The sequence below is a fragment of the Microcebus murinus genome, chromosome 2, assembly GCF_040939455.1.
Source record: "Microcebus murinus isolate Inina chromosome 2, M.murinus_Inina_mat1.0, whole genome shotgun sequence".
NCBI lineage: Eukaryota > Metazoa > Chordata > Mammalia > Primates > Cheirogaleidae > Microcebus > Microcebus murinus.
This window is the reverse complement of record NC_134105.1, coordinates 52,350,389-52,375,842: the sequence shown is the minus strand read 5'-3', so window position 1 is coordinate 52,375,842 and position 25,454 is coordinate 52,350,389. Positions and strand designations below refer to the sequence as shown.

At 34.3% G+C, this 25,454-nt stretch overlaps 2 protein-coding genes across 2 annotated transcripts in view; one reads left to right on the top strand and one right to left on the bottom strand.

Annotated features, from left to right (window-relative positions):
• The window catches only part of DNAI4 (dynein axonemal intermediate chain 4), a 62,411-nt gene that overhangs the window by 26,755 nt on the left and 10,202 nt on the right, over positions 1-25,454 (top strand). Inside the window, exons 7-11 of the mRNA XM_075999182.1 lie at positions 5,706-5,861; positions 10,013-10,207; positions 19,691-19,899; positions 23,171-23,257; positions 24,491-24,642. Of these exons, the coding sequence (XP_075855297.1) occupies positions 5,706-5,861; positions 10,013-10,207; positions 19,691-19,899; positions 23,171-23,257; positions 24,491-24,642 (799 nt within the window). The remainder of the gene's footprint in view (positions 1-5,705; positions 5,862-10,012; positions 10,208-19,690; positions 19,900-23,170; positions 23,258-24,490; positions 24,643-25,454) is intronic.
• LOC105872845 (ATP synthase F(0) complex subunit f, mitochondrial) lies at positions 7,352-7,766 on the bottom strand. Its single transcript, XM_012767215.2, has one exon. It carries the CDS (start codon positions 7,756-7,758, stop codon positions 7,492-7,494), a length of 267 nt encoding a protein of 88 aa, XP_012622669.1. The 5' UTR covers positions 7,759-7,766; the 3' UTR covers positions 7,352-7,491.

The window sequence follows — 25,454 nt, the reverse complement described above, 5'->3', positions numbered from 1 at the left end:
TATGATTTAAAAGAAATATATAAAATAATAATTATAAGACAATGGGCACACAATGTGTATAGATGTAATTTGTGAAAACAACATAAATGGGGGGAATGGAGCTATAAAGCAGAGTTTTTGTATACTTTTGAAGTAAGGTGGTATTAATTTAAAACAGATAGTTAAAATTTTAAGAAGTTAATTGTAATCCTCAGAGTAATCACCAAGGAAAGAACTAAAAAAATTACAGAAAAGAACACGTGAAAGGAATCAAAGTGGCACAATACAAAAAGTTAAACTCATAAGAAGGCAGTAATAAAGGAATTGAGGAACCAAGAAGAGAAAAGACATAAAGAATACAGTAGCAAAATGGCAGAAATAAGTCCTTTCTTATCAGTAGTTACTTTAAATATATTATAAATGAATTAAACTCCAATTAAAATGTAGATTGACAGAATGGATTAAAAGAAAAACAAGGTGATCCAACTATATGCTATCTACAAGAGACTTACTTTGCTCAAAAGACACAAATGTGTGTACAAGAATGCAAATCACAACCAAAATAAATCTGAGATGGCTATACTAGTATCAGAAAAAAATAGACTTTAGAGAAATTATTGCAAGGGAAAAAGAACATTATAAATTCATAAAAGATTCTGTTCATAAGAAAGTATAACAACTGTAAACATATGCACACCTAACAAGAGAGCCCCAAAATAGATGAAGCAAAAATAGACAGAATTAAAAGGAGAAATAGACAATTCAATAATAGTTGGAATTTTAATATGCTAATAATGGACAGTTAGAAGATCAACAGAAAAATATAGGACTTGAATAACAATATAAACCAACTAGAAATACTTAACATATACAGAACACTTCATCCCAGTAGAGCAGCATAGACATTTTTCTCACATTCACATGGAACATTCTCCAGGATCCTATGTTAGGACACAAAATAAGAGTTGATAAAATTATAAATATTGAAATCATCCAAAGAATCATTTCTGACAACAATGTAATAAAACTGAAAATCTACAACAAAAGATAAAGTGGAAAATTCACAAAGATATAGAAATCAAACAACACACTCTTAAACAATCAGTGGCTCAAAGAAGAAAGCACAAGGGAAACTAGAAAATACTTTGAGACAAATAAAAATGAAAATGCAACATACCAAAATTTATGGAATGTAGTAAAAGCAATACGTAGAGGGAAATTTATAGCTGTTGATACATTAAAAAAGAAGAAAGATCTCAAATTAATAGCATAAATTTACACCTTAAGGAATTAGATAAAGATCTAACTAAATCCAAATCTAGCATAAGAAAGGAAATAATAAAGATTAAAGTGTTGGTAAGCAAAATAGAGAATAAATAAAGGAGAAAATCAACAAAAGCAAAAGTTATGACTTTGAAAAGGTCAACAAAATTGACAAAACTGTTGCTAGATTGAGTAAGGAAAAAAAGGGAGAAGACTCAGTTTACTAAAATTAGAAGTAGAAGTAGGACTACTTTACAAAAATAAAATGAATTATAAGGGAATATTATAAACAATTATGTGCCAATGAATTATTAATAGATGACTAAATGAAATGGATAAGTTCCTAGAAACACACAAGCTACCAAAACTCTATCCAAGAAGAAATAGAAAATCTAAACAGATCTATAAATAAAGAGACTGAATTAGTAATTTTAAAAAACTGTCATTAAAGAAAATCCCAGGACCAGATGGTTTTACCAGCAAATTCTACCACTTATTTAAAGAATAATTAGCATTAATTCTTCCAATAACAATCTTTCAAAAATAGAAGAGAAGGGAATACATCCAAACTCATGAGGCTTGCATTACCTTGATACTAAAGCCAGGTAAAGACAACACAATAAAACAGAACTACAGAACAATATTCTTTATGACTTTGATAAAACAATCTTCAAAAAAATACTTTCTTTCACTGTATAGGGGGGAAAATACTAATAACCTGAAACCAACTGCCTATTAAAAGGATTATACACTATAATCAAGTGGGATTCAACATATGGAACTAAATTAATGTAATATACAACATTAATAGTATGAAGAAAAAATTCATGTGATTATTTCAGTTGATGCAGAAAAATTATTAGGCAAAATCTAACACTGTGACATGATAAAAAAAAAAAAAACTCAACAAACTAGGAATAGAAAGAAATTTCTTCAACCTGATAAAGGGCATTTATGAAAAACCCACAGCTGCTATTATATTCAATACCTGGAAACTTTCCCTCTAAGATCAGGAACAAGACAAGGATGCCTACTTTATCAATTTATATTCAACATTACTGGAAGTACTAGCTTAAGCAACAGAAAAGAAAAGAAAAGAAAAGAAAAGAAAAGAAAAGAAAAGAAAAGAAAAGAAAAAGAAAAGGCATTAAGTAGGAAAGGAAAAAGTAAAACTATTTCTATTCGAAGATGACATGATCTTAAATATAGAAAACACTAAAGAATCCACATAAAAAATCTATTAGAGCTAATAAATTGAAAAAGTTGCAGAATACAAGATCAACAAACAGCACTCAGTTGTATTTCTGTACAAGAATAATGAACAATAAGGAAATTAAGATGATTCCATTTACAATAGCATCAATAATAATAAATATGTATGAGTAAATTTAACCAGGTAGATGAAAGACTTGCATACTGAAAGCTACAAAACATTGATGAAAGAAATTAAAGAAGATACCAAAAGATACCTGTTTATGTACTGAAAGATTTAGTATTGTTCAGAGATCAATACCACTCAAAGTGATATACAGATTCAGTGCAATCCTTATCAAAACCCCATTGACATTTTTGCAAAAATAGAAAAAAATCCTAAAATGCACATGGAATATCAAGGAACCCTGAATAGCCAAAACAATCTTGAATAAGAAGAACAATGAGAAGTAAGTTTTCTTTAATAGTATGTAACTATAAAATTAGAAAGTCATATTCATTATTACCATTTTTTTACATGATATTAAGGCATGTAGTTTGAGATTTTATTTATTTATTTATTTTTATTTCAGGAAAATAAGAAAGTACAAACATTTGGTTGCATTTTTGGTTGCAACTTTGCCTCTCCCTACAAGGGTTAGAGGTATACCCCTCCCCTCCACAATGCTCACCACATCCCTCAGTTGTGAGTCTACCCCCCCAACTCCCTAATCCCTGGAGAACACCACCACCATTTGAACACCATAGTGTTTATCAGTCAGTACCAATTTGATGGCGAGTTCATGTGGAGCCCATTCTTCCGATCTTGTGTCACCTCACTTAGGATAATGGCCTCCAGCTCAATCCAGGAAAATATAAGCGGTGCTAGATCACTGTCGTTTCTTATAATTGAGTAATATTCCATTGTATACATATACCAAATTTTAACAATCCACTCATGGATTGACAGGCACTTGGGTTGTTTCTACGTCATTGCAATAGTGAATTGTGCTGCCATAAACATTCGGGTGCAGATGTCTTTATTATAGAATGTCTTATGCTCATTTGGGTAGATGCCTAATAATGCTATTGCTGGGTCAAATGGTATTTCTATTTTTAGCTCTTTGAGGTATCTCCAAATTCTTTTCCACAGAGGTTGCACTAATTTGCAGTCTCACCAGCAAGTGTAAGAATGTTCCTGTCTCTCCACATCCTCACCAGCATTTATTGTTTTGGGAGATTTTATTTTTTAACAGCTTTACTGTGGTATAATTGATATGTAAAAACTGCAGATGTTTAATATATACAATTTGATGGGTTTGAGATTTTTGTACCTAAACTAAAATTAGCAGTCATTTGTTATATTCAAATAAGAAACCCAAATATCTTGGGTTGCTTATTTATGATATGTACATTTATTTATGTAACAGTTATTTTATTAATGACCATATAACAATATATTTCTATATGCTAAACTTACTAAACTTTCAGTTAAAGGGAAGAAAAAGGGAATTAAATATTCAAAGATATAATTTCTTTCCAAGATCTTTTCATAAAAATGGAAATTGTACCCTTTTCAATTTGACAAAATATACTAGTTATCCTATGCATGAGTTTATTAGATGGTATTAAGTTCATTAAGATAGACATATTAAGAAATTTGAGTTTACATTCTTACCCATTGAAAACATCAAGATATTAGAACTCATTCATTTTATATTAGGAAAATAATAGTCGTAGTAATGAAATTGCTGCAATTATTAGATCCAGATTCTATTTTTATTTTTAAGGTAAAGATCACTATTACTAGATCACTATTCTTTAACTGCAAGTTTGGTAAATTTAGCATGTAGGAACATATTGTTACATGATCACTGAAAAAATAATTGCTGCACAGAATTATAAATCAGCAGTAAAAGAGGTTAGGAGCTTTTTAAAGGATTATTTTAAGAGAAATAACATAGCCAGTTTTTGTTTGGAGACCATTGTTATATTCGATAATCTGAACACAGTTAACTAACTTAAACTAAAATTTTAAAAGATGCCCATCAATCCAAGAATGGATTAATAAAATGTGGTATATGTATACCATGGAGTACTATTCAGCTCTAAGAAACAATGGTGATATAGCACATCTTATATTTTCCTGGTTAGAGCTGGAACCCATACTACTAAGTGAAGTATCCCAAGAATGGAAAAACAAGCACCAGATATATTCTCCAGCAAACTGGTATTAACTGAACAGCACCTAAGTGGACACATAGGTACTACAGTAATAGGGTATTGGGCAGGTGGGAGGGGGGAGGGGGGCGGGTATATACATACATAATGAGTGAGATGTGCACCATCTGGGGGATGGTCATGATGGAGACTCAGACTTTTGGGGGGAGGGGGGGAAATGGGCATTTATTGAAACCTTAAAATCTGTACCCCCATAATATGCCGAAATAAAAAAAAAAATTTTTTAAAAGAGAAGATAATAACCATACTACTGTACAAGCTTTTGAGATCAGAGTCTATTATTTTCCCAGCAAGTACAATCTTTTCATATAATAGTTATTTGGGAAATTTTATGTGGTAAAAATGGAATCATATGCTTGCAAATAAACAGATCTGTGGAGTATGACATATTATATGTTAACCGTAAGTAAAGGAACATAAAAATTCTGTTATAACATAGTTGCCCAGGTTCATATCACCGAGGCAGTCCTATAATTACAGACATGAGATTATGTTACACCAGTGTGGGTAGAGGGGAACGATGTGCAATGGTCAGAAAGGATGGTGAGGATAATTTGGAGCCACCCCTAAAGCACTAAGGTATGTGTAGATGCTATTAGTGTGCTGACTAAGGATCTCTTGAGGTGTCCTTATGTTTTATTTCTTTGTCATTTTTATTCACTTCCTGGTATTATTGTAAAACAATAGTGTTTTTTTAAATAAATAGTAGATATTCTTTTTTAAAAAATAAAAAAGGTTTTTTAGAGGTAGGGTCTCACTATTGTAGACCTATTCTTAGATCTAGGCTAGAGTGTAGTGCTATTCTTAGATGTGATCATGGCACACTATTACCTCTAACTCCTGGCCTCAAGCAATCCTCCGGCCTGAAGCAGTCCTACTCCTTCAGCCTCACAAGTAGCTGGGGTTACTGGCACAGGCCACTGTGCCCAGCAATAGTAGATATTATTTTAAATTTTGCTTTGACTAGCTATGTATAAAGCTGAAACATGGGAATTTGGTTTAAAGTAATCTTTACCTTTTTGTCTATTTAGGTGTAATGTCTACTGCCTGGGATTTGTATGATTCTTATAATACTGTGGAACTTTCATCTTTATCAGTAAAACAATCTATTATTGAGTCAGGTAGTAAAGCAGGTATACTTCCTAAAGATCGAGACCAAAGATCACGAGGGAGCACTCTGGATAAAAGTAAGTTTCCTTTATTTCAGTTTTTTAAAATGATTTTCATATGACATTTTAAATAAATTCTGTTTTTGCAGTTATGATACAATGTTTTCTTTCTGATGGACCATGAAAGGTACAACTTTTACTCAGAAATAGCATTGTTACTCTTTCACATTGTCTTAGACTTGACAGAAAATTGTATTTTTTATTGGATACCTGTCAAAAGTTTCTAACTTTCTCTAGTGCTTCTTTACTTGCTCCTAAGCTCTCTTACATACATGTGAGTTTCATCATTTTCTTTCTCTCTTTCTTTAGAGTAGATAATTTATAAGAAAAAGAATATATACTACTTATAAATGATGACCACTTAAAATGGAGATACATTAACAACAATGGCTCTTAATTTGGGGCTATGTTACTTCTCCGGGGGACATCTGGCAATGTCTGAAGACATTTTAGGTTGTTAGGACCACCAGTGCATCTTGTGCTTAGGTGCCAGGGATGCTGATAAAAATCTTTTACTTCACAAAATAGCCCCAACAATAAAGAATTATGCAACCCAAATTTTCACTTTCCCTATTGTTCTTTTTTCCTTTGGAATTCTGATGTTCCAAAATTCCTTTTCTCATTATCTTTGTTTAGAGAACTTCTTTTAATCATTCTTAGAGAAGATTTTTTCTTTGGAGATAAATTCTCCTTTATTACTTCCCCTGAGAATACGGTATCTGAATTTCCTCTTTATTTCCATAGAGTATCTTCATTGGTTATAGAATTCTGGACTGACAGTTCTTTTCATTCAGAACTCAGAGAATAGGTACCATTTTCTTCTGGCCTCCAGGGTTTCTAATGAGAAATATGCTGTTATTCAAATTATTTCCCCCCATCATTTCTCTCTAACTGTTTTCTAAGTGGTTTTTTTCCTTCTTCTTCTGTTTTTAGGAGTTTGAGTATGGCCAGTTGTGGTGACTCAAGCCTGTAATACTAGCACTTTGGGAGACTAGGGCAGGAGGATCATTTGAGGCCAGGAGTTCAAGACCAGATAGGCAACACAGCAAGATCCCATCTCTACAAAAAATTTTTAAAAATTAGCCAAGTATGGTAGCATGCACCTGTAGTCCTAGCTATTTGGAAGGCTGAGGCAGGAGGATCACTTGAGCCCAGGAGTTTGAGGCTGCAGTGAGCTATGATCAAGCCTTTGCATCCCAGCCTGAGCAACAGAGCAAGACCCCATCTCTTTTTTAAAAAAAAGTTTGAGCATGATGTGTCTTGGTGTATAGTATTTCTCTGGATTTATCCTCTTTGAGGTTTATTCAGTTTCTTCAATCTATTCATTATTGTCCTTTGCCAAATTTTAGAAGTTTTCGGTTATTAATTTCTTCAGGTACTTTTTCAGTCCCACCCTCTTTCTCCTGTCCTTCTTAGATAACAACAACATGAATGTTAGCTCTTTTGTTACAATCTCATGAGTTTCTGAGGCTCTGTTCATTTCTCTTTTTTTTTTTTTTTTTTACACATACCAGTCATCTTTTATTTGGAGGTCAATTGTCACTAGAATATGAAAGGATTCAGCAATGATGCAGTTCCTTACAGAGGGTGCAGGGCCAAGAAGGTCAAGGTCACGAGTGCAGAGTATGCCCCCCACATGGTCCCCTCTTCAGTGGTACTTGCGTCGCCGCTCATGTTTGAGCTCCTTGTAAGAAAGGCAGTAGTTGAAAAGCACATAAGCTCCCAGTATCATAGAAATCCCAGCGAAGCTCCCCTTCTTCACATCGATGTACTTGTTGTAATACCGGTAGTAACCTCTTCGAAAGGCCCCAACAATGCCTTTAGGGGTGAAATCCCGCATCAAAATCCAGCTTGGCAGCTCCCCTAGTTTGACATCCATGAGTTTCTTCTCCTTCACTGGTACGGCTGACGCCATCTTGAAGCCCTGATCTGTTCATTTCTCTTTATCAGACTACATTTTCTGTTTTTGAGACTGTATTATTTCTGTTATTCTCTCTTCAAGTTTACTGATTTATTTTTTTCCTCTGTCCCCTTCATTCTGCTGTTGATTCCATCAATTGAGCTTTTAATTTTGGTAATTATATTTTTCAGTTCCAAAATTTTCATTGGTTCTTTTCATTTGCTAAGACTTTCTAGTTCTTTGATGATACTTTCTATTTTTTTCATTTGTTGCAGGACATGTTCATAAATACTTGTTGAAGCATTTTTATGATGTCTACTTTAAACTCTTTGTCAGAGAATTCTACCATCTCTGTCATTTCTATATTGGCATCTATTGTTTTGTTTTGTTTTTTCATTCAAGTGAAGATTTTCTTGGTTCTTAGTATGAGTGACTTTCAGGTAAAACCTGGACATTTTGGGTATCGTGTTATAAGAGTCTGGATCTTTTTAAAACTTTCCATTTTAACAGGCTTTTTTGGACACTGTTCTGGCAGGGGATAGTGGGGGGCACTGCTTCATTATTGCTAGGCTAGGGTAGAAGTTCAGGTTCTCCATATGACCTCCAATGACACGTGAGGGAGGGGTATTCTCATTACTGCTGGATAAGCTCTGGTTTCCATTGATACCTCCATGGCTGGAAGGTATAGGAATGCTTCATTACTGCTCTACAGATGGCCTCCACTGACACTACGGAGTGGGGATTGGTCTGCCTTGTTACTGCCAGGTAGTGATGAGAGTTCTGACTCTTCTCCAGTCCAACTCTGGATACTTCAGTGGAGAGAGTGAGGGGCACCTTGTTACTTTTAGATGGGCATGGAATTCCAGCCTCCCCAACTGGTATGCACTGACACTGTAGGAAGGGGAGCACTCTCATTATGTTTTGTAGGAATAAAAGTCCTTGCTCCCTACTGGGTCTTGGCTGACACCACACACTGAGGAGGGTCAGGGTATTGCAATGCATTAGTAAAGCCTGGTGAGGCTGGAAGTCTCGGTTCCCATGTGGCCTTTGAAGCGTGGATGGGGCTACAGTTTTTTTCCTGTTTGGCTGGAGTAGAATGGCCATCATCTAAAAAGCTTTCTTTCTTTCAAGGCTGCTCCTTTAGTAGTCCTTTGGTTAGAGAAAGGAGGCTTCTTTTTGGGATTTTCTTTGTCTGTGCCCATTGGTGTTTCCATGTTGCTGGCTTCTTCAGTGTCTTGTCTGGAATACATGAGGCAAAAAGAATACCCATGCTTTCTCTCTACCTTTCAAAGGCTCCTTAATTTTTATTTATGTGATGTTCAGTGTGTTTAGTTGGATTTAGTAGAAGGAATAAAGAAAAGTGTGTTTATTCCATCTATGAAGATGAGGAAGCAGGAGTCCCCTTCATTGTGTTTTTAAAATAAGAGTTTACTAAGTGTGATAGGCAGAAAAATAGTCCCCCAAATTTGTGCACATCCCAATTCCTAGAATCTGTGAATATACTACCTTACATGGCTAAAGGGACTGTCCAGATGTGATTACAATAAGGATCTCCAGATGGGGAGATTATCCTGCACAATCTGATTGGGCTCAGTATAATCATATGGGTACTAAAAAGTGAAGGACATTTCCCAGTTGTGGTCTAAGAAAGAGATGTAATGACAGAGGAAGGTCTAAGAAATGCAACCCATGTTGCTGTCTTTGAAGACGAAAGAAAGGTTGTGGGTGTCTTCTAGAAGGTAGAAAAGTCAAGCAAAACAATTCTCCTTTAGTGCCCCTAGAAAGGAACATAGCCCTGTCAACTTCATGGTTTTAGCTAATACCTATATCAGATCTCTAATTTATAGAACTGTAAGTTAATAAATTTGTATTATTTTAAACCACTGTATTTTGCAGCAATAGCAATACAGTAGTGTAGTATTCCTGTAAGATAATCATCAAATCAGACCTTTAACTGGAGACTGATAGTCTTATTTCAATTTGAATAAAAAAGCATAGAGATACAAATTACCTCATGGGGTTATCATTGCTTATCTTCTGAAAAACAGTACATTTTTTGATGGTTAAGAATTCTAAAATGAGATAATATATGTGCATCTTGCATGTGTTTGGTACTTAAAAGATATTCAATAAGTGTGTATTGATGTTGTTGCAAATAGGAGGAAAACAAATACAAATGATGAAATGTCATTTTTTAAATCATTAGAATGTATGAACCATCTAATATTATTTGGATATTTTATCATTGCATCATGTTTGTATTTTACAGATAGTGAAACTAGTTCTCTAATGGATATAGAAAATGTAATCCTAACAAAGATCCATGATGATGAGGAAGACCAATCAGCTGCAATATTAAAATCTGACAAATTTCATCAAGACTTATTTTTTATGGAACGGGTTCTAATGGAAAATATATTTCAGCCCAAACTTGCAGCTTATCGTCAGCTTCCTGTTTTTAAAGGTATTTTAAAAAAATAATCACATGTAAACAAACTCAAATAATTTTAAAAAGTAAATGGTATTATTATATATTTCTAAATATAATCTCTAGACTAAGTTATCACTTATCAGAAACATGTTTACAAAGCTTTCAGCACTAAACATGTGAGTAGCAGTAGAGTCCAAACTAGGGAGCCCACAAAAAAAGGTTGTCCCTTAGATTCAAAACTTCATAAGCATCTATGGCTCTTTTTCTCCCTTCTTCCTGCATTACATTATTAGTTACTTATTTTTACAGTATTTTACTGTATTTTTACAGTATATTACATAGTTACTTATTTTTACAGTATTTCTGTAAAATATGTTTCTGTTGCCCTTGACACTGGCTTTTATTACCACTCCCTAATTTTATTAGCATTCTTCCTATTCTCATTGCTATGAATCTCATTTCATATGATCATAGAATATTTTAAAGGATTTTAGATGTTATCTAATTGAACTTTTCAATACGCGAATAAAGAAAATGAAGGTTATAGAAACTTTGCAAGATTACATAGTGAGTGGCAAAACTATCATTCAACCAAAGTCCAACCAAAAAAACACAGCATGGCATCAAACTGCTCAAAAACCTTCAGTACCTTCCCAATGACCAGAATAAATTATAAACCTCAGAGTATATCATTCAATGATACCTGCAATCTGGCCACAGCCTACTTTATATCATTGCATTACTTCGGTGACTCTAAGAGTTAGCCATATTAGATTTACCTGGCAATCCCCAGATAGGACCTAAATTTTCCTGCCTTAGTACCTTTAGTTGGAATTTGCTTAATAGCCCACCCTTGTCCCCACCGCATTTTTGCCTATTGTATTCCCAGCTTTCCAATATGGATTAGAGTAAACTCCTTCATAAAATCTTGATTCTTCAAATCAGAATTAGTATATATGGTTACATCAAAAAAATTAGGTTACAGAGTAGTATGTATGACAAATGGTTGTAAACCTTTTTGCCTGCATACATCTAGAGAAATATTAAAAACCTATGTTCCTTCTCTCATATTAGGTTAATATTTAAAAATTTTTATCATATATAAATTTTCATCCTGTATTTGAAGAGTCTTAAGGTTACAATTTACAGAGTACTGTAAATATTGACATTTACAAAACAAAACTGTTGATATATAACTCCTTTTAATGTGTCTAAGAAATAGAAATACCATAGCAAATGTTTTAATGACATACAATTTACATACAGTGAAATGCATGTTTTAACTATTTTTTTTTTTTTTTTTTTTTTGAGACAGAGTCTCGCTTTGTTGCCCAGGCTAGAGTGAGTGCCTGGCGTCAGCCTAGCTCACAGCAACCTCAAACTCCTGGGCTCGAGCGATCCTTCTGCCTCAGCCTCCCAAGTAGCTGGGACTACAGGCATGCGCCACCATGCCCGGCTAATTTTTTTTTTTTTTTTTTTTTGAGACAGAGTCTCACTTTGTTGTCCAGGCTAGAGTGAGTGCCGTGGCGTCAGCCTAGCTCACAGCAACCTCAAACTCCTGGGCTCAAGCGATCCTCCTGCCTCAGCCTCCCGAGTAGCTGGGACTACAGGCATGCGCCACCACGCCCGGCTAATTTTTTATATATATATCAGTTGGCCAATTAATTTCTTTGTATTTATAGTAGAAACAGGGTCTCACTCTTTTGAACTCCTGACCTTGAGCAATCCACCCGCCTCAGCCTCCCAAGAGCTAGGATTACAGGCGTGAGCCACCACGCCCGGCATGTTTTAACTGTTTTTAAATACATTTTGAAAATGTATAAAGCCATGTTACCAATACGCTTATCAAGGCAGAGAACATATTCATCAACCCTAAAAGTTACCTTGTGCTATTTTCTAAATAAACTTTAACCCTCTTGATCCAAACCCAACCCTGCCCAGGCAGGCATTGACCTGATTTTGATCAACACAGATTAACTTTCTCTATTCTGGTATATCATATAAGTAGGTTCAGATAGTAAGTATTCTTTGCATCTGGCGTCTTTCACTCAGCATTAATGTTTTTGGGATTCATCTAGATTGACATGTGTAAAAGTAGTTCATTTGAATATACCATAATGATTTCTTTATCCATTTGCCTATTGATAGACATTGGATTGTTTTCATTTGGGGGCTATTATGAGTAAAGCTGATAGGAACATTTTAGTGTGAACCGTTTGGTATGCAAATGTTTTAATTTCTCTTGTAAAAATACCTAGGAATTGGGTCATTGAGTAGATGTTTAACTTTTTTAGAAACTGTGAAATACTTTTCCAAAGTAGTTATACCATCTTATATTCCCACAGCAATGTATAAGAGTCCCAGTTGCTCTACATTCTTGATGACACCCGATAATAGCAATCCTTTTAGTGTTGTCCTAAAGACTCAGTGCTTGTTTACATGGTTCATTTGGGCAGTTTGAGTATCTTCTTTTGTTTACTGTTTGGTCAAGTCTTTTGCTCATTTTAAAATTCAGTTGTCTTTTTAAAAATCAAATTGTAATAGCTTATCTGGATACAAGCCCTTTGTTAGTTACATGATTTACAAATATTTTCTCTAAGTGTATGGATTGCCAATTTCTTTTATATATATATTTATTTCAAGCAGGGGGAGCGAGAAAGAGGGGGTTCAATTTTCTTTTTGTTTTGAGACAGAGTCTCACTCTGTCACCCTGGGTAGAGTGCAGTGCTGTCATCATAGCTCACTGCAACCTCAAACTCCTGGGCTCAAGTGATCCTCCTGCCTCAGCCTCCCAAGTAGCTGGGACTACAGGCCTGCACCACGATGCCTGGCTAATTTTTCTATTTTCAGTAAAGATAGTACCTTACTCTTCCTCAGGCTGGTCTCAAACTCCTGAGCTCAAGCAATCCTCTCACCTTGGCCTCCTGGAGTGCTAGGATTACAGGTGTGAGCCACTACACCCAACCTAATTAATTTTCTTAAAAATGCCTTTTGATGAACAGAAGTTTTTAATTTTGATGAGGTCTAATCTATCAGTTTTTTTCTTTAATTAATTATTTCTATGATATGACAAATCTTTGCCCCACGGTTGCAAAGATGTGCTTCTAGGTTTGCTTCTAGAAGCTGTATAATTTTAGCTTTTATGTTAAGGTCTGTTATCTACTTTGGGATTTTTGCATTTTTATTTTCAATAAATTTTATTATATATGTTTAAGGTATACAATGTGATGTTACAAGATACATATAGTAAAATGGTTATTATAATGAAATAAATTGATATATCTATCATATTATCTATTTTGAATTAATTTTTTATGAATGGAGTAAGGTAAGATAAAAGTTTCTTTTTTATTTTTCCCCTTCTATGGACCTCCAGTTGTTTCAGCATCATTTTAAAAAAGAGTTCTTCTTCCCCCATTAATTATTTTGACACCCTGGTCAAAAATCATTTTACCATTAGTAAAATGTGGGTTTATTTCTGTATTCTATCTTGCTATTTGCTTATCCTATAGCAAATACCACACTGTATTAATTACTACAGCTTTATACTATAATAAGATTCAGAGTCAGATAGAGTACATCCTCTGAAATTGCTCTTTTCCTATGTGGCTTTGACTATTCTAGTTCCTTTTCATTTCTGTATGTATTTTATGGATTAACTTGTCAATTTCAGAAAATTTAACTGAGATTTTGACTTTATAAAATGAGTTTGAAGTCTTACCCCCATTCTCTATTTTCCAAACAAATTTGTATAATATTTGTATAATAACTTCTTTAAATGTTTGATAAAATTTTCCAGTAGAAACATCTGTGCTACATTTTCTTTGCACAAAGGTTTTAATTACAAATTTGATTTATGTGATAGACTCAGGGTTATTCTAATATTCTGTTTCTACCTGTGTCAGTTTTGGTAATGTATAAGGAATTTATACTTTTTGTCTATTGTTGAATTTATTTGTATAAAGTTGTTCATAATATTCTCTTAAATTATATTTCTCAATATCTGTGGGATTTATAGTGCTATCTCTATTTCATTCCCAATTTTGGTTATTTGTGACTTTTCTCTCATTTTTTTATTAGTCTAGTTGGGTATTTATTAATTCTTTCAATAACCATCATCTAGCTTTCTTGACTTTCCTATTTTCTTCTCTCTTTAAAAAAAATTTTCAATTATGTCTATTTTTACTTTTATTTTTTTTTTCTACTTTGTATTTACTCTTCTAGTTTATTCAGATGGAAGGCTGGATCATCGATTTCACATTTTTTTTCTTGTCTATTATAGGCATTTAATACTACAGATTTCCATGTAAGTACTACATTAGCTGTAGCCTAAAAATTTTGATATGTTGTGTTTTCATTATCATTCAGTTTAAAACAATTTTTAATTTCCCTTGGAGGTTTTTTTTTTTTTTACCCGTAAGCTAGTTAGAAGTATATTTTTAATTTTCCAATTTTAATAATAATTTTTTTGCCATCTTCTTTTAATGAATTCTAATTTAGCACTGGTGTGGTGGTCAGAGAACATATTCTATATGATTTCTACCCTTTGAAATCTATCAAGACTTGTTTCATAGCCCAGAATATAGTGAATGTCTCACAAAAGAAGACTATATATTCTTGTGTTATTTGGTATGGTATTCTTTAAATTTTAATTATATCAAATCGATTGATAGTGTTTTTTAAGTCTATTATCTTGAGTTTTTATTGACCTTTTCTATCAATTAATAAGAGATTAGTGTTAAAGTCTCCAATTATGATTATAGATTTATCTATACTTTCCTTTAGTTTTATCAGTTTTGCTCCATATAGCTGAGAGCTTTGTTATTAGGTACATTCAAATTTAAAATTGTTCTATCTTATGGATGCTATATGTGATAATTAATTTTGGGAGCCACCTTGACTGAATTAAGGGACACCCAGATAGCTGATAAGCATTATTTCTATGAGGGTGTTTCTGAAAGAGATTGACATTTGAATCAGTAGACTGAGTAAAGAAGATCGCCATCCGATCACCTGGAGGCTCAGACAGAACAAAAAGGAAGAGGAAAGGCAACCTCATTCTTTCCCTTCTGGAGTTGGGACACCCTCTTATCCTGCTCTTGGACATCAGAACTCTAGGCTCTCTGGTCTTTGGATTCTGGTATTTGCACCAGTGGCCCCCCCAAGTTTTAGGCCTTTCGCCTTGGAGTGACAGTTATACCATCAACTTCCTTGATTCTGAGGCTTTTGGACTTGATCTGAGCCATGCTCTACTGGCTTACCTGGTTCTCCAGTTTACAGACAGCATATTGTGGAGCTTCTCAGCTTCCATAATTGCATGAGCCAATTCTTTTAATAAATCCCCTTTCATCTCTCTCTCTCTCTCTCTCTCTCTCTCTCTCTCTCTCTCTATATATATATATATATATATATATATATATATATATCTCCTATATATAGGAGATATATATATATATCTCCTATTAGTTCATTGTCTCTGGAAGAGCCTGACTAATATACTATCTTTTTTTTTTTTTATCATTCTTTACCCTTTTATCATTATGAAATGCCCATATTTATCTCTGGTAATACTCTCTGTCTTGAAGTTTAATTTGTGTAATATTACAGCCACACCAGCTTTCTAATCTTTTACTATTTACATGGTATATATTTTTCCTACCTTTTAACATGTTTTTGTCTTACCTCATTCTCTATTTTCCAAACAAATTTGTATAATATTTGCATTATATTGCTTGTAAACAATGTATAGTTGGGTCTTGATTTTTTTTTTTACACAGTCTAACAATCTCTGCCTTTTTGAACTCTGATCTCTGTCTCCTCAACTCAGCTAGATGATTGTTTGGCTTAGCCTGCATTTCTCAGCACTGTGATCAGGAAATTGTCCCCAGCCTGAAAGTAAGGTTGACCATGTAATTCACAGTCCTGCATTGTCTATTTCTCAATGCCTGAAAACAGTTATTTCATATCTAATTCAGTTTTTTTTTTATTGATGGTAGGAGGGCAAATCACATACAATTAATCCACAATGACTAGAAGCCTACCATAGCAATTTGGAAACCATCATTTATCATTTAGAAAAGATGAAATAGCGCATCTACTTTTAGTTAGGATATAGGTATAGGTAGTTATGGGACCACAGGACAGGCATGGGAACTGTAGCAGAATGTAGTGGTTTTGCTTCTTTGATGAGACATAGATAAAAGTTGAGGGAAGGCAAGGTGGCTGGAAATGGTGGACAGGGAATCAGATAGGAGGAGGTATACACTGGAAAAATCTGCATAAATCTACCATTGAGTCTTTGACTACAACCTAAGCTGTGCATGTTTGGATAAAACTCCACGAAGTCAAGCAAAAAACAACTACCAGGGAGCTCTAAGATGAACAAGTTTCAGGGTTCATGCAAGACTAGAAGACATTTGAGTTCTGACTAGCCAGAGAAAGAGACCTTGTTGCACACCTGAGGTGTTCAGCAGATATCCACATGGGCGAATATCTTAACAGTATGGCTAGACTAGCCCTAGAGTAAAGGCTGGTCTATACCTCCCAACAAGCCTTTAGAAACAACCTTAACCGTATCAAGCTAATCCAAAAGTAAATTAATTACTTGCTAAAAGAAACTTCAATACTTTCTAAAGGAAGAAAACATAATTCAGACATTCAACATTGTAACATTTACAATGTCCAATATCCTCCCCCCCCAAATTACTAGTAATGTGAAGAAGCAAAAAAATGTGACCCATACTACAAGAAAAATCAGTCAATAGAAATAGATGAACAGATGACTAAGGTGGTGGAAAAAGAAGATAAGGGCTTTTTAAAAGCTATCATACACAGAATACTCAAAACAATATTAAGGAGAAGAATAAACCTGACTTTAATACTTACCATAAAGCAATGTGGTCAGGACAGTATAATATTGGCAAGAGAACGCAAAAATATAGAACAAAATATAATAGCCTAGAAATAGACCCACCTAAACATAGTCAACTGATCTTTGACAAAAGAAGAAAAGCAAACATTTTCAACAAATGATGCTAAAAAATGAATCTAAACACGGACCTTACACTCCTAACAAAAATTAACTTCATTGGATCATAAACCTAAATGTAAAATGCAAAACTATAAAACACTCCTAGAAGATAACATAGGAGAAATACTAGATGACCTCGGGTATTGCAATGACCTTTTAAATACAACACCAAAGGTGTGATCCACTGAGAGAAATAATTGATAAATTGGACTTCATTTAAATTAACAACTTCTGCTCTGTAAAAGACACTGTCAAGAGAATAAAAAGTTAAGTCACATACTGGAAAAAATATTTGCAAAAGACACATCTGATAAATAACTGTTATCCGAAATATACAAAGACCTCTTAAAACCAACAATAAGAAAACAAACAACATGGTTAACAAATGGGTAAAAGACCTGAAGAGACACCTCCCCAAAGAAGAAATACAAATGGCAAAGCAGCATATAAAAAGGTATTCAACATTTTACGTCATTAGGGAATTGCAAACTAAAACAATGAAGAGATACTACTACACACCTATTAAAATGATCATATACAAAACACTGATAACACCAAATGCTGGTGAAGATGTGAAGTAAAAAGAACTCTCATTCATGCTGGTGGGAATGCGCAATGGTATATCCACTTTGGAAGATAGTTTGGCAGTTTCTTATAAAACTAAACATACTCTTACATGTAATTTAGCACTCCTGATATTTATCGAATTGAGCTGAGAACTTGTGTCCACACAAAAACCTGCACACGGATGTTTATAGCAGCTTTATTCATAATTGCCAAAACTTGGAAGCAACCAAGATGTCCTTCATTAGGTAAATGGATAACTAAACTATGAAACAGCCAGATAATGGAATATTATTCAGCACTAAGTTATTATAGCAAGCCATGAACAGTCATGGAGGAAACTTAAATGCATATTATTAAATGAACAAGGCCAATCTGAAAAGGGCACATACTGTACGATTCCAACCATATGACATTTTGGAAAAGACAAAACTATGGAGATGGTAAAAAGATCAGTGGTTTCCAGGGTGAGGAGGCAGGGAAGCATGAACAGGCAGAGCACAGAGGATTTTTAGGCAATGAAACTATTCTATATGATACTATAATGGTGGATACCTGTCCTTATACATTTGTAAAAACCCATAGAACATACAACACCAAGAGTGAGCTCTAATGTTAACTATGGACTTCAGATGGTAATGAGAGTAAAACAGAATACTAGCACATTCCTGGAGGAATTTCAGAGCTGAGTGCCACTGTCAAGGACTTGAAATATGCAGGGATGTTGATTCCCACCATATTTCCCACTCAACTCACTTATATGGCTTATGTAGAAAATGAGAATGGCAGTGGATTATTATAAATATAACTAGGTCTCCAATTGCAACTGCTATTGCAGATGAGGTTTCTTTAATCAAATTAAGACATCTCCCTTGTACATGGTATGTAGCTATTGAGAAGGCAAATGCTTTTTTTTTTTAATTTCAATATCTTTTTGTGAAAAACTATTGGAAGCCATTTGTTTTCAGCTGGCCAGGCTATCAATATACCTTCACTGTCCTACCTCAGGAGTATATCAGTTCTTTAGCCCTCTGTCAAAATTTAGGCTACAGAAAACTTTCCCTTCAACAAGACACCACACTGACCCATACCACTTATGATACTATGCTAATTGGACTTAGTAAACATTAACTAGACTTATTAGTAAGATAGTTGCCTGTCAGAGGGTAAGAAGTAAATCTGATGATGTTTCAGGAGGACTTCTATAATACCCCCGTGAAATTTCTAGGTGGTGTGGGACATGTTGAGGTATACCTTCTAAGGTGAGGGATAAGTTGTTGCTCCTTGCACCTTTTATAACCAAAAAAGAAGCAAAATGCCTAATGGGATCTCTTTACATTTTGGAGACAATATATTTGTCATTTGGATATGCTACACTGGCCCATCTACTGAGTGACCAGAAAAGCTGCTAGATTTGGGTGGGACCCAGAACAACAGAAGAATGTAACAGGTCCATGCTGCCATTCAAGGTGCCCTATCATTTGGGCCATATGATCCAGCAGATGTAAGGGTGCTTAAAATGTCAGTGATAGATAGAGGTGCTGTTTGAAGCCATTGGCAGGCCTCTATAGATATAAAGGACAATAATTTTTTCTTTTTTTTTTTTGAGACAGGATCTCACTCTATCACCCAAGCTAGAATGCAATGGCACAATCATAGCTCATTGCAGCCTTGAACTCCTGGACTCAAGCAATTCTCCCACCTCCACCTCCTAAGTAGCTGGGACTACAGGTGCACACCACCATGTCTGGCTAATTTGTTTATTTATTTTTTCCTAAAGATGAGGTCTCACTATGATGTCCAGGCTGGTCTTGAACTCCTGGCCACAAGCAGTCCTCCCACCTCAGTCTCCCAAAGTACTGGGATTACAGGCATGAGCTACCATGCCTGGCGGAATGATCTTTTTATTTACTTTAATTTAGAACCTGAACCTGAAGAACCTGAAGACTTTTTAGAAAGTGAAAAACATGAAGACGTAGATGAAGAAGCTAAGAAGGAGGAGGAAGAAGAAATAGAAATAGATGTAGAAAAATCAACAATACCAGCCAATCTGGAACGCCTTTGGTCTTTTTCCTGTGACTTAACCAAAGGCCTTAATGTGAGCAGCCTTGCCTGGAATAAAGCAAATCCAGTAAGTTATCAAATGTTTTAACAATTATGTCTCTAGCATTTAAGGGCAACTGTCAAGTTGAAATAATGAAAAAAAAATGTTTCCCCTTATATGGGACAAGGGACTTAAATTGACCATAAACCCTAGTTTTAGAATACCCCCAAAACAAGTTCATTTTCAATAAAGGGAAAGTGCAGATAGTTACAAAATAATGTTTTTCTCCTTTCATATATTTAACATTTAATATGTAAAGCATTACCATTTTTATTTTAGGAGATCTACTTGAGATTTGGCATTCTCTGAATTCATGTCAGATATTGAAAAGTGAACTAGAAGATAGTATACGGTTGATTTATTTTAACATATACCAAAACTCATGTATCCAAATTTGCATTCTCCTCCATGTAGTCATATTTGGAAATATATATGTAATCCAGTAACCCTGCAATGTAAAAAATAATTTTGAGATTCCTTAAAATGCTAATACCAGTAATATTAGCAAGTGCTTAAACGGCACTTAGTATTATCAGGCACTGTTGTGTTTCACCTGTATGAATATAACAACCCTATGAGTTAGGTATTATTACTTTAATCATTATGGTGAGAGGAAACCTGAAGACTAAAAGGAATAAATAACTTGCCCAAAGTCATACAACTAGTAAGTGAGAAACAGACAGAATTTAAATGCAGACATCTGGCTCCAGTGTTCTTGCTCTTAAGTATTGTATGCCAAAAGTTATCTTGAGGCAAATAAGATGAATCATCAAGCTGGAGAATGGTACGTTTGCTTGTAAAAAAGAGATAATTATAGAATAACAAGACTTATTTTCTCCTGGCATTTATAAATTGGTTCTAAAGGCATTTTCCAATTAGTGATACCAAAAATCTTTTGGGTAATGGCATTATTGTTGGAATAAATATTTAATGTATTTTTAAAGCAATCAGAACTAATCTGTTTGTTTAAATTATATTGTATTATGTATTTAAGAATTAGCCTTATTATTTTATTGCCACACCTTATCAGGTGCTATGTGCAAACAGAACAGTTTCCATGGTTATTAAAAAACAGAAAGTCTGTAATCATTTTTGGAAACCTAAATAACACCTTATTTTAATTATGTGTATTATTTTTTAACAAAATAAAGTGCTTTTTACTATGGATGCATCTTTATAAAACCATATTTGGGAATATCTTGTTGATAAGTGGGATTTAATAAATCAATAATAGTCTATACTAAAGATATATGAAACATTTTTAGAAACTAAATATACTAGCATTTTTTAAATTAATACATTGCTATTGAAATTAAGTTAAATCATTTTGAATGAAATTAAATACAAACATATTACAGATGGCATCTATAATCTTTATTAATTTAGTCTACAAATATTTATTGAACATTCACCTGGTGCCTGGTGCACTGTTAAGGCACTAGAGATACAGTAGTAATTAAGTCATACATAAACCCTGTCCATACAATAATTTTCAATGTGCTATGATAAGGAAAATAAATGGTGCTATGGGGACACACAAGAGAGGCTCTTGAATGTTTCTTAGAGAAAGTAATGCCTATGCAGTCTAGAAGAGATGAGTGGGGATTATCAATGTCAGGTTGAAAAGGGGTGTGGTGAAGACTGTTTTTTTTTGTTTTGTTTTGTTTTGTTTTGTTTTTTTGAGACAGAGTCTCGCTTTGTTGTCCAGGCTAGAGTGAGTGCCGTGGCGTCAGCCTAGCTCACAGCAACCTCAAACTCCTGGGCTGGAGCAATCCTTCTGCCTCAGCCTCCCGAGTAGCTGGGAATACAGGCATGTGCCACCATGCCCGGCTAATTTTTTATACTTATATCAGTTGGCCAATTAATTTCTTTCTATTTATAGTAGAGATGGGGTCTCGCTCTTGCTCAGGCTGGTTTTGAACTCCTGACCTTGAGCAATCCGCCTGCCTCGGCCTCCCAGAGAGTTAGGATTACAGGCGTGAGCCACCTCGCCTGGCCAGGTGAAGACTGTTTTTAAGAAAGGGAATTGTGGAGACATGATGTTGGCCAGAATATAAGGTGCTGACGGTAAAATATAATATTTTAAAAATAAAAGTATTCTGATTACAAAGAGGAAGCAGGGTTTGGTCAGTCATTAAACTTTGTTTTTTTTGTTTTTTTTGTTTTTTTGTTTTTTTTTTTGAGACAGAGTCTCGCTTTGTTGTCCAGGCTAGAGTGAGTGCCGTGGCGTCAGCCTAGCTCACAGCAACTTCAAACTCCTGGGCTCGAGTGATCCTTCTGCCTCAGCCTCCCGAGTAGCTGGGACTACAGGCATGCGCCACCACGCCCGGCTAATTTTTTATATATATATCAGTTGGCCAATTAATTTCTTTCTATTTATAGTAGAGACGGGATCTCGCTCTTGCTCAGGCTGGTTTTGAACTCCTGACCTCTAGCAATCCGCCCGCCTCGGCCTCCCAGAGAGCTAGGATTACAGGCATGAGCCACCGCGCCCGGCTAAACTTTGTTTATATGTATTTAATATAGGCATCTCTTGAAATGACCTGCTGTTTTAGTCAGCTTGGGCTGCCATAACAAAATATCATAGACTGGGTGACCTAGACAATAGTAATTTATTTCTCATGGATCTGGAGGCTGGGGAGTCCAAGATCAAGGTGTTGACTGATTAAATTCCTGGTGAAAGTTCTCTTCCTGTCTTATAGATTATCGCCTTCTTGCTGTGTCCTTACATGGCAGAGAGCGAGCTCTGGTGTCTCTTTCTCTTCTTATATAGCCACTAATCCTGTTGGATTAGGACCCCACCCTTATGACTTCATTTAACCTCAATTACCTCCTAAAAGCCCTATCTCCAAATACAATCATATTAGGAGTTAGGACTTCAATATATGAATTGAGGGGAGGAACACAATTCAGTCCATAGCACCTGCCTTTAACTTAAGTGTTTTTTTATGTTATATTTGAAATAATTAGGTCATCTTCAAAAGCCCATAAGATAATATAATATTATTAATACGATCTTGGAAAATTACCTCAGTATGTAAAAGAACTTCTTAGTAATTGGTTCTTTTTAGGTATTTATTCTTCAGTCTGAAAATAAGAACCATTATACTGATTAATTTTATTTGTTTAGGAAAATGGAGATGTAGAGTAAAAAGAGATGGTCTGTTGGTATTTTCCCCTCTCAACTGAAATACCTTAACACCATTTTTAACCCAGTTCTTTAATATATGTCTTTATACATTTGCCAGTATTTTTAGGCTGTCTTCTGTCATTTTAAATGTATTTTTCTGGTTTTCAGGACCTTTTGGCTGTTGGCTATGGGCACTTTGGATTTAAAGAGCAAAAAAAAGGATTAGCTTGCTGCTGGTCAATAAAGAATCCCATGGTAACCCAAACAGAAATATGAAACATTTTGATTTAGTAGCTATTGACACAAGTTCTCATAAAGTATATAATTGTATATAATAATTAAATAAATTTTATAACAATTAAATTTTCTTCTTCTTGACATAGGATAAAGAGAATTGAAGCCATTCAATAAATATTTATTGAGCATCTCTTATACACTGTTAGATTTGATGAAGTAGTTGAACTATTATTGCTTATCATAGATAATTATAAAGAAGAATGAATCTACAAATGGAAATCCTTTGAAAATAACATGTTTTTTAAAATACTTAGTTATTTCTTAACATATGAATAGCTCCTTACCACCTGATCTCTGCTATCCTCGATAGATACAGAATAGATTAATATGACCTTCTTACTGTCCATGAAGTTTTCAAAGAGAATGAATAAGAATCACAGTATTTTTTTTTTTTTTGGTTGGTTGGTTGGTTGAAAAGTCCTAGTCAATCTTTTATCTTAAAGTTTTACATTTAGTTTTTACTTTACAATGAAATGTGAAGTGGAAAACTTAGAGAAGGGTCAGAATAGCATATAAAAATCATTAAAATTTTTATAAATAGCCCCAGGATATCAGGAAGTAGGTTTAATAGCATAAGAGAAAGGAAAAAGAAATTTTAAATGTGGAAGGATTGACACAGGATTCATCATCAGTAGCTTGTCTTCTTTTCACGTAAGTGGTTTGAAACAGGAAAGGATTTAGATTAGTCATTAAAAACAAAACAAAATTTAAAAAACAAAACATAAAAACTCTTGATGGGCTATAGAACAGAATACCTTAGAGAGTTTTGGAGCTTTTTCTGTTCATTGTTAAGAAATGATTAGATAACACATGCATCTGAAACAAATACTGGAAGACAGAATATATGCTAGATGATTTGTTTGCTGCCCATTTTTTCTTTCTAAAAGAAAGTAGGTATGTGATTATCATACTAAACCTGCTGAAAGATTATCAAAATATGATAATTATTATAGAAGCCCATGCTGTATTTTTAAAAGCTACAGAGCACTGAGAACTCATGGTAAAGGAAATGACTAATTGAAGATTTATTCTAATCTATACTGAACATTAGGAAAATAGGAATAACTGAATGTGGACTAACTCTTCTCACATACCCACTGCCACCAGACTAGTTTCAGCCACCATCATATCCTGCCCTACTGAGGTGTACAAAACAAGATGAAAATATAATATAATTATTTTTTTATTTAGTGGCCAGAACGTATTTATCAGAGTTCATTTGGAGTTACTGCTGTGGATTTTTCAATTGGAACACCTAATCTTTTAGCAGTTGGCTACCACAATGGCACAATTGCCATTTATAATGTGCAGAACAACAATAACGTTCCAGTTTTGGATAGTAGGTGAGAACCGAAGAATTAGATAAGTATACAATACTTGCTTTTTCAGGAAGATTTACTCTAATATTATTTAGTTTTGAGTGACTAGTTACATTGTTATTGAGAGCGATACCATCATTTTTGAAACATTAAATAATTTCTTATATTCTCTCCCGCTGGAATGCTCTGTCATAGTATCTCCTTCATCCTCTGCCCACTTTACCAATAAACTTCTTTTGGCTTTTCTTTAAAAAAACAAAACAAAACAGTTTGTGCTTATCTTAAACTATTACTTTTGTGTGACCTGCTCCAGGAAAGCTTCCCCTTTGTTTCTTTTGTGCGGATATGCACCCCTTTATCAGAGCACTTATCACACTGTATGTCGATTATATCTGTCTCTTCCTGAGGAGAGTGTAGCTTCTTGAGAGCAAGGATCGAGTCTTATTTACCTTTGTTCCTTAGTATGTCACACAATATTGTCATGTAACAAGAATACAGTAAATGATTAATAATGAATGAATGAATGAGTTACACTGAGAAAACCAAAAAGCTAAAGCTGAAAGGTATTCAAATAGATTAGGTTTTTGTATTGGACAAGATACCAGTGGGGGTAAAATAAAGTGATATATTTGTATCAGTGTTTGAATAAGTTTAGCTAGAACAGGAAAAAGTCATTAAAGCAGGGGTTCTTAAACTTAGCTTAGGGATTATTTGCAGTGTTGTAAGCATGGGTCTTTGTCTTGTTTCTGGAAAGGGGTCCAGAATTTTTACCATATAATTTAAAGACATCTATGATTTTTTAAATGTTCAGAACTATTGCACCAGAGGGTTTGTAT

Coding starts and splice junctions, on each gene's coding strand:
- LOC105872845 (XM_012767215.2), bottom strand. CDS start 7,758: ATGGCGTCAGCCGTACCAGTGAAGGAGAAGAAACTCATGGATGTCAAA.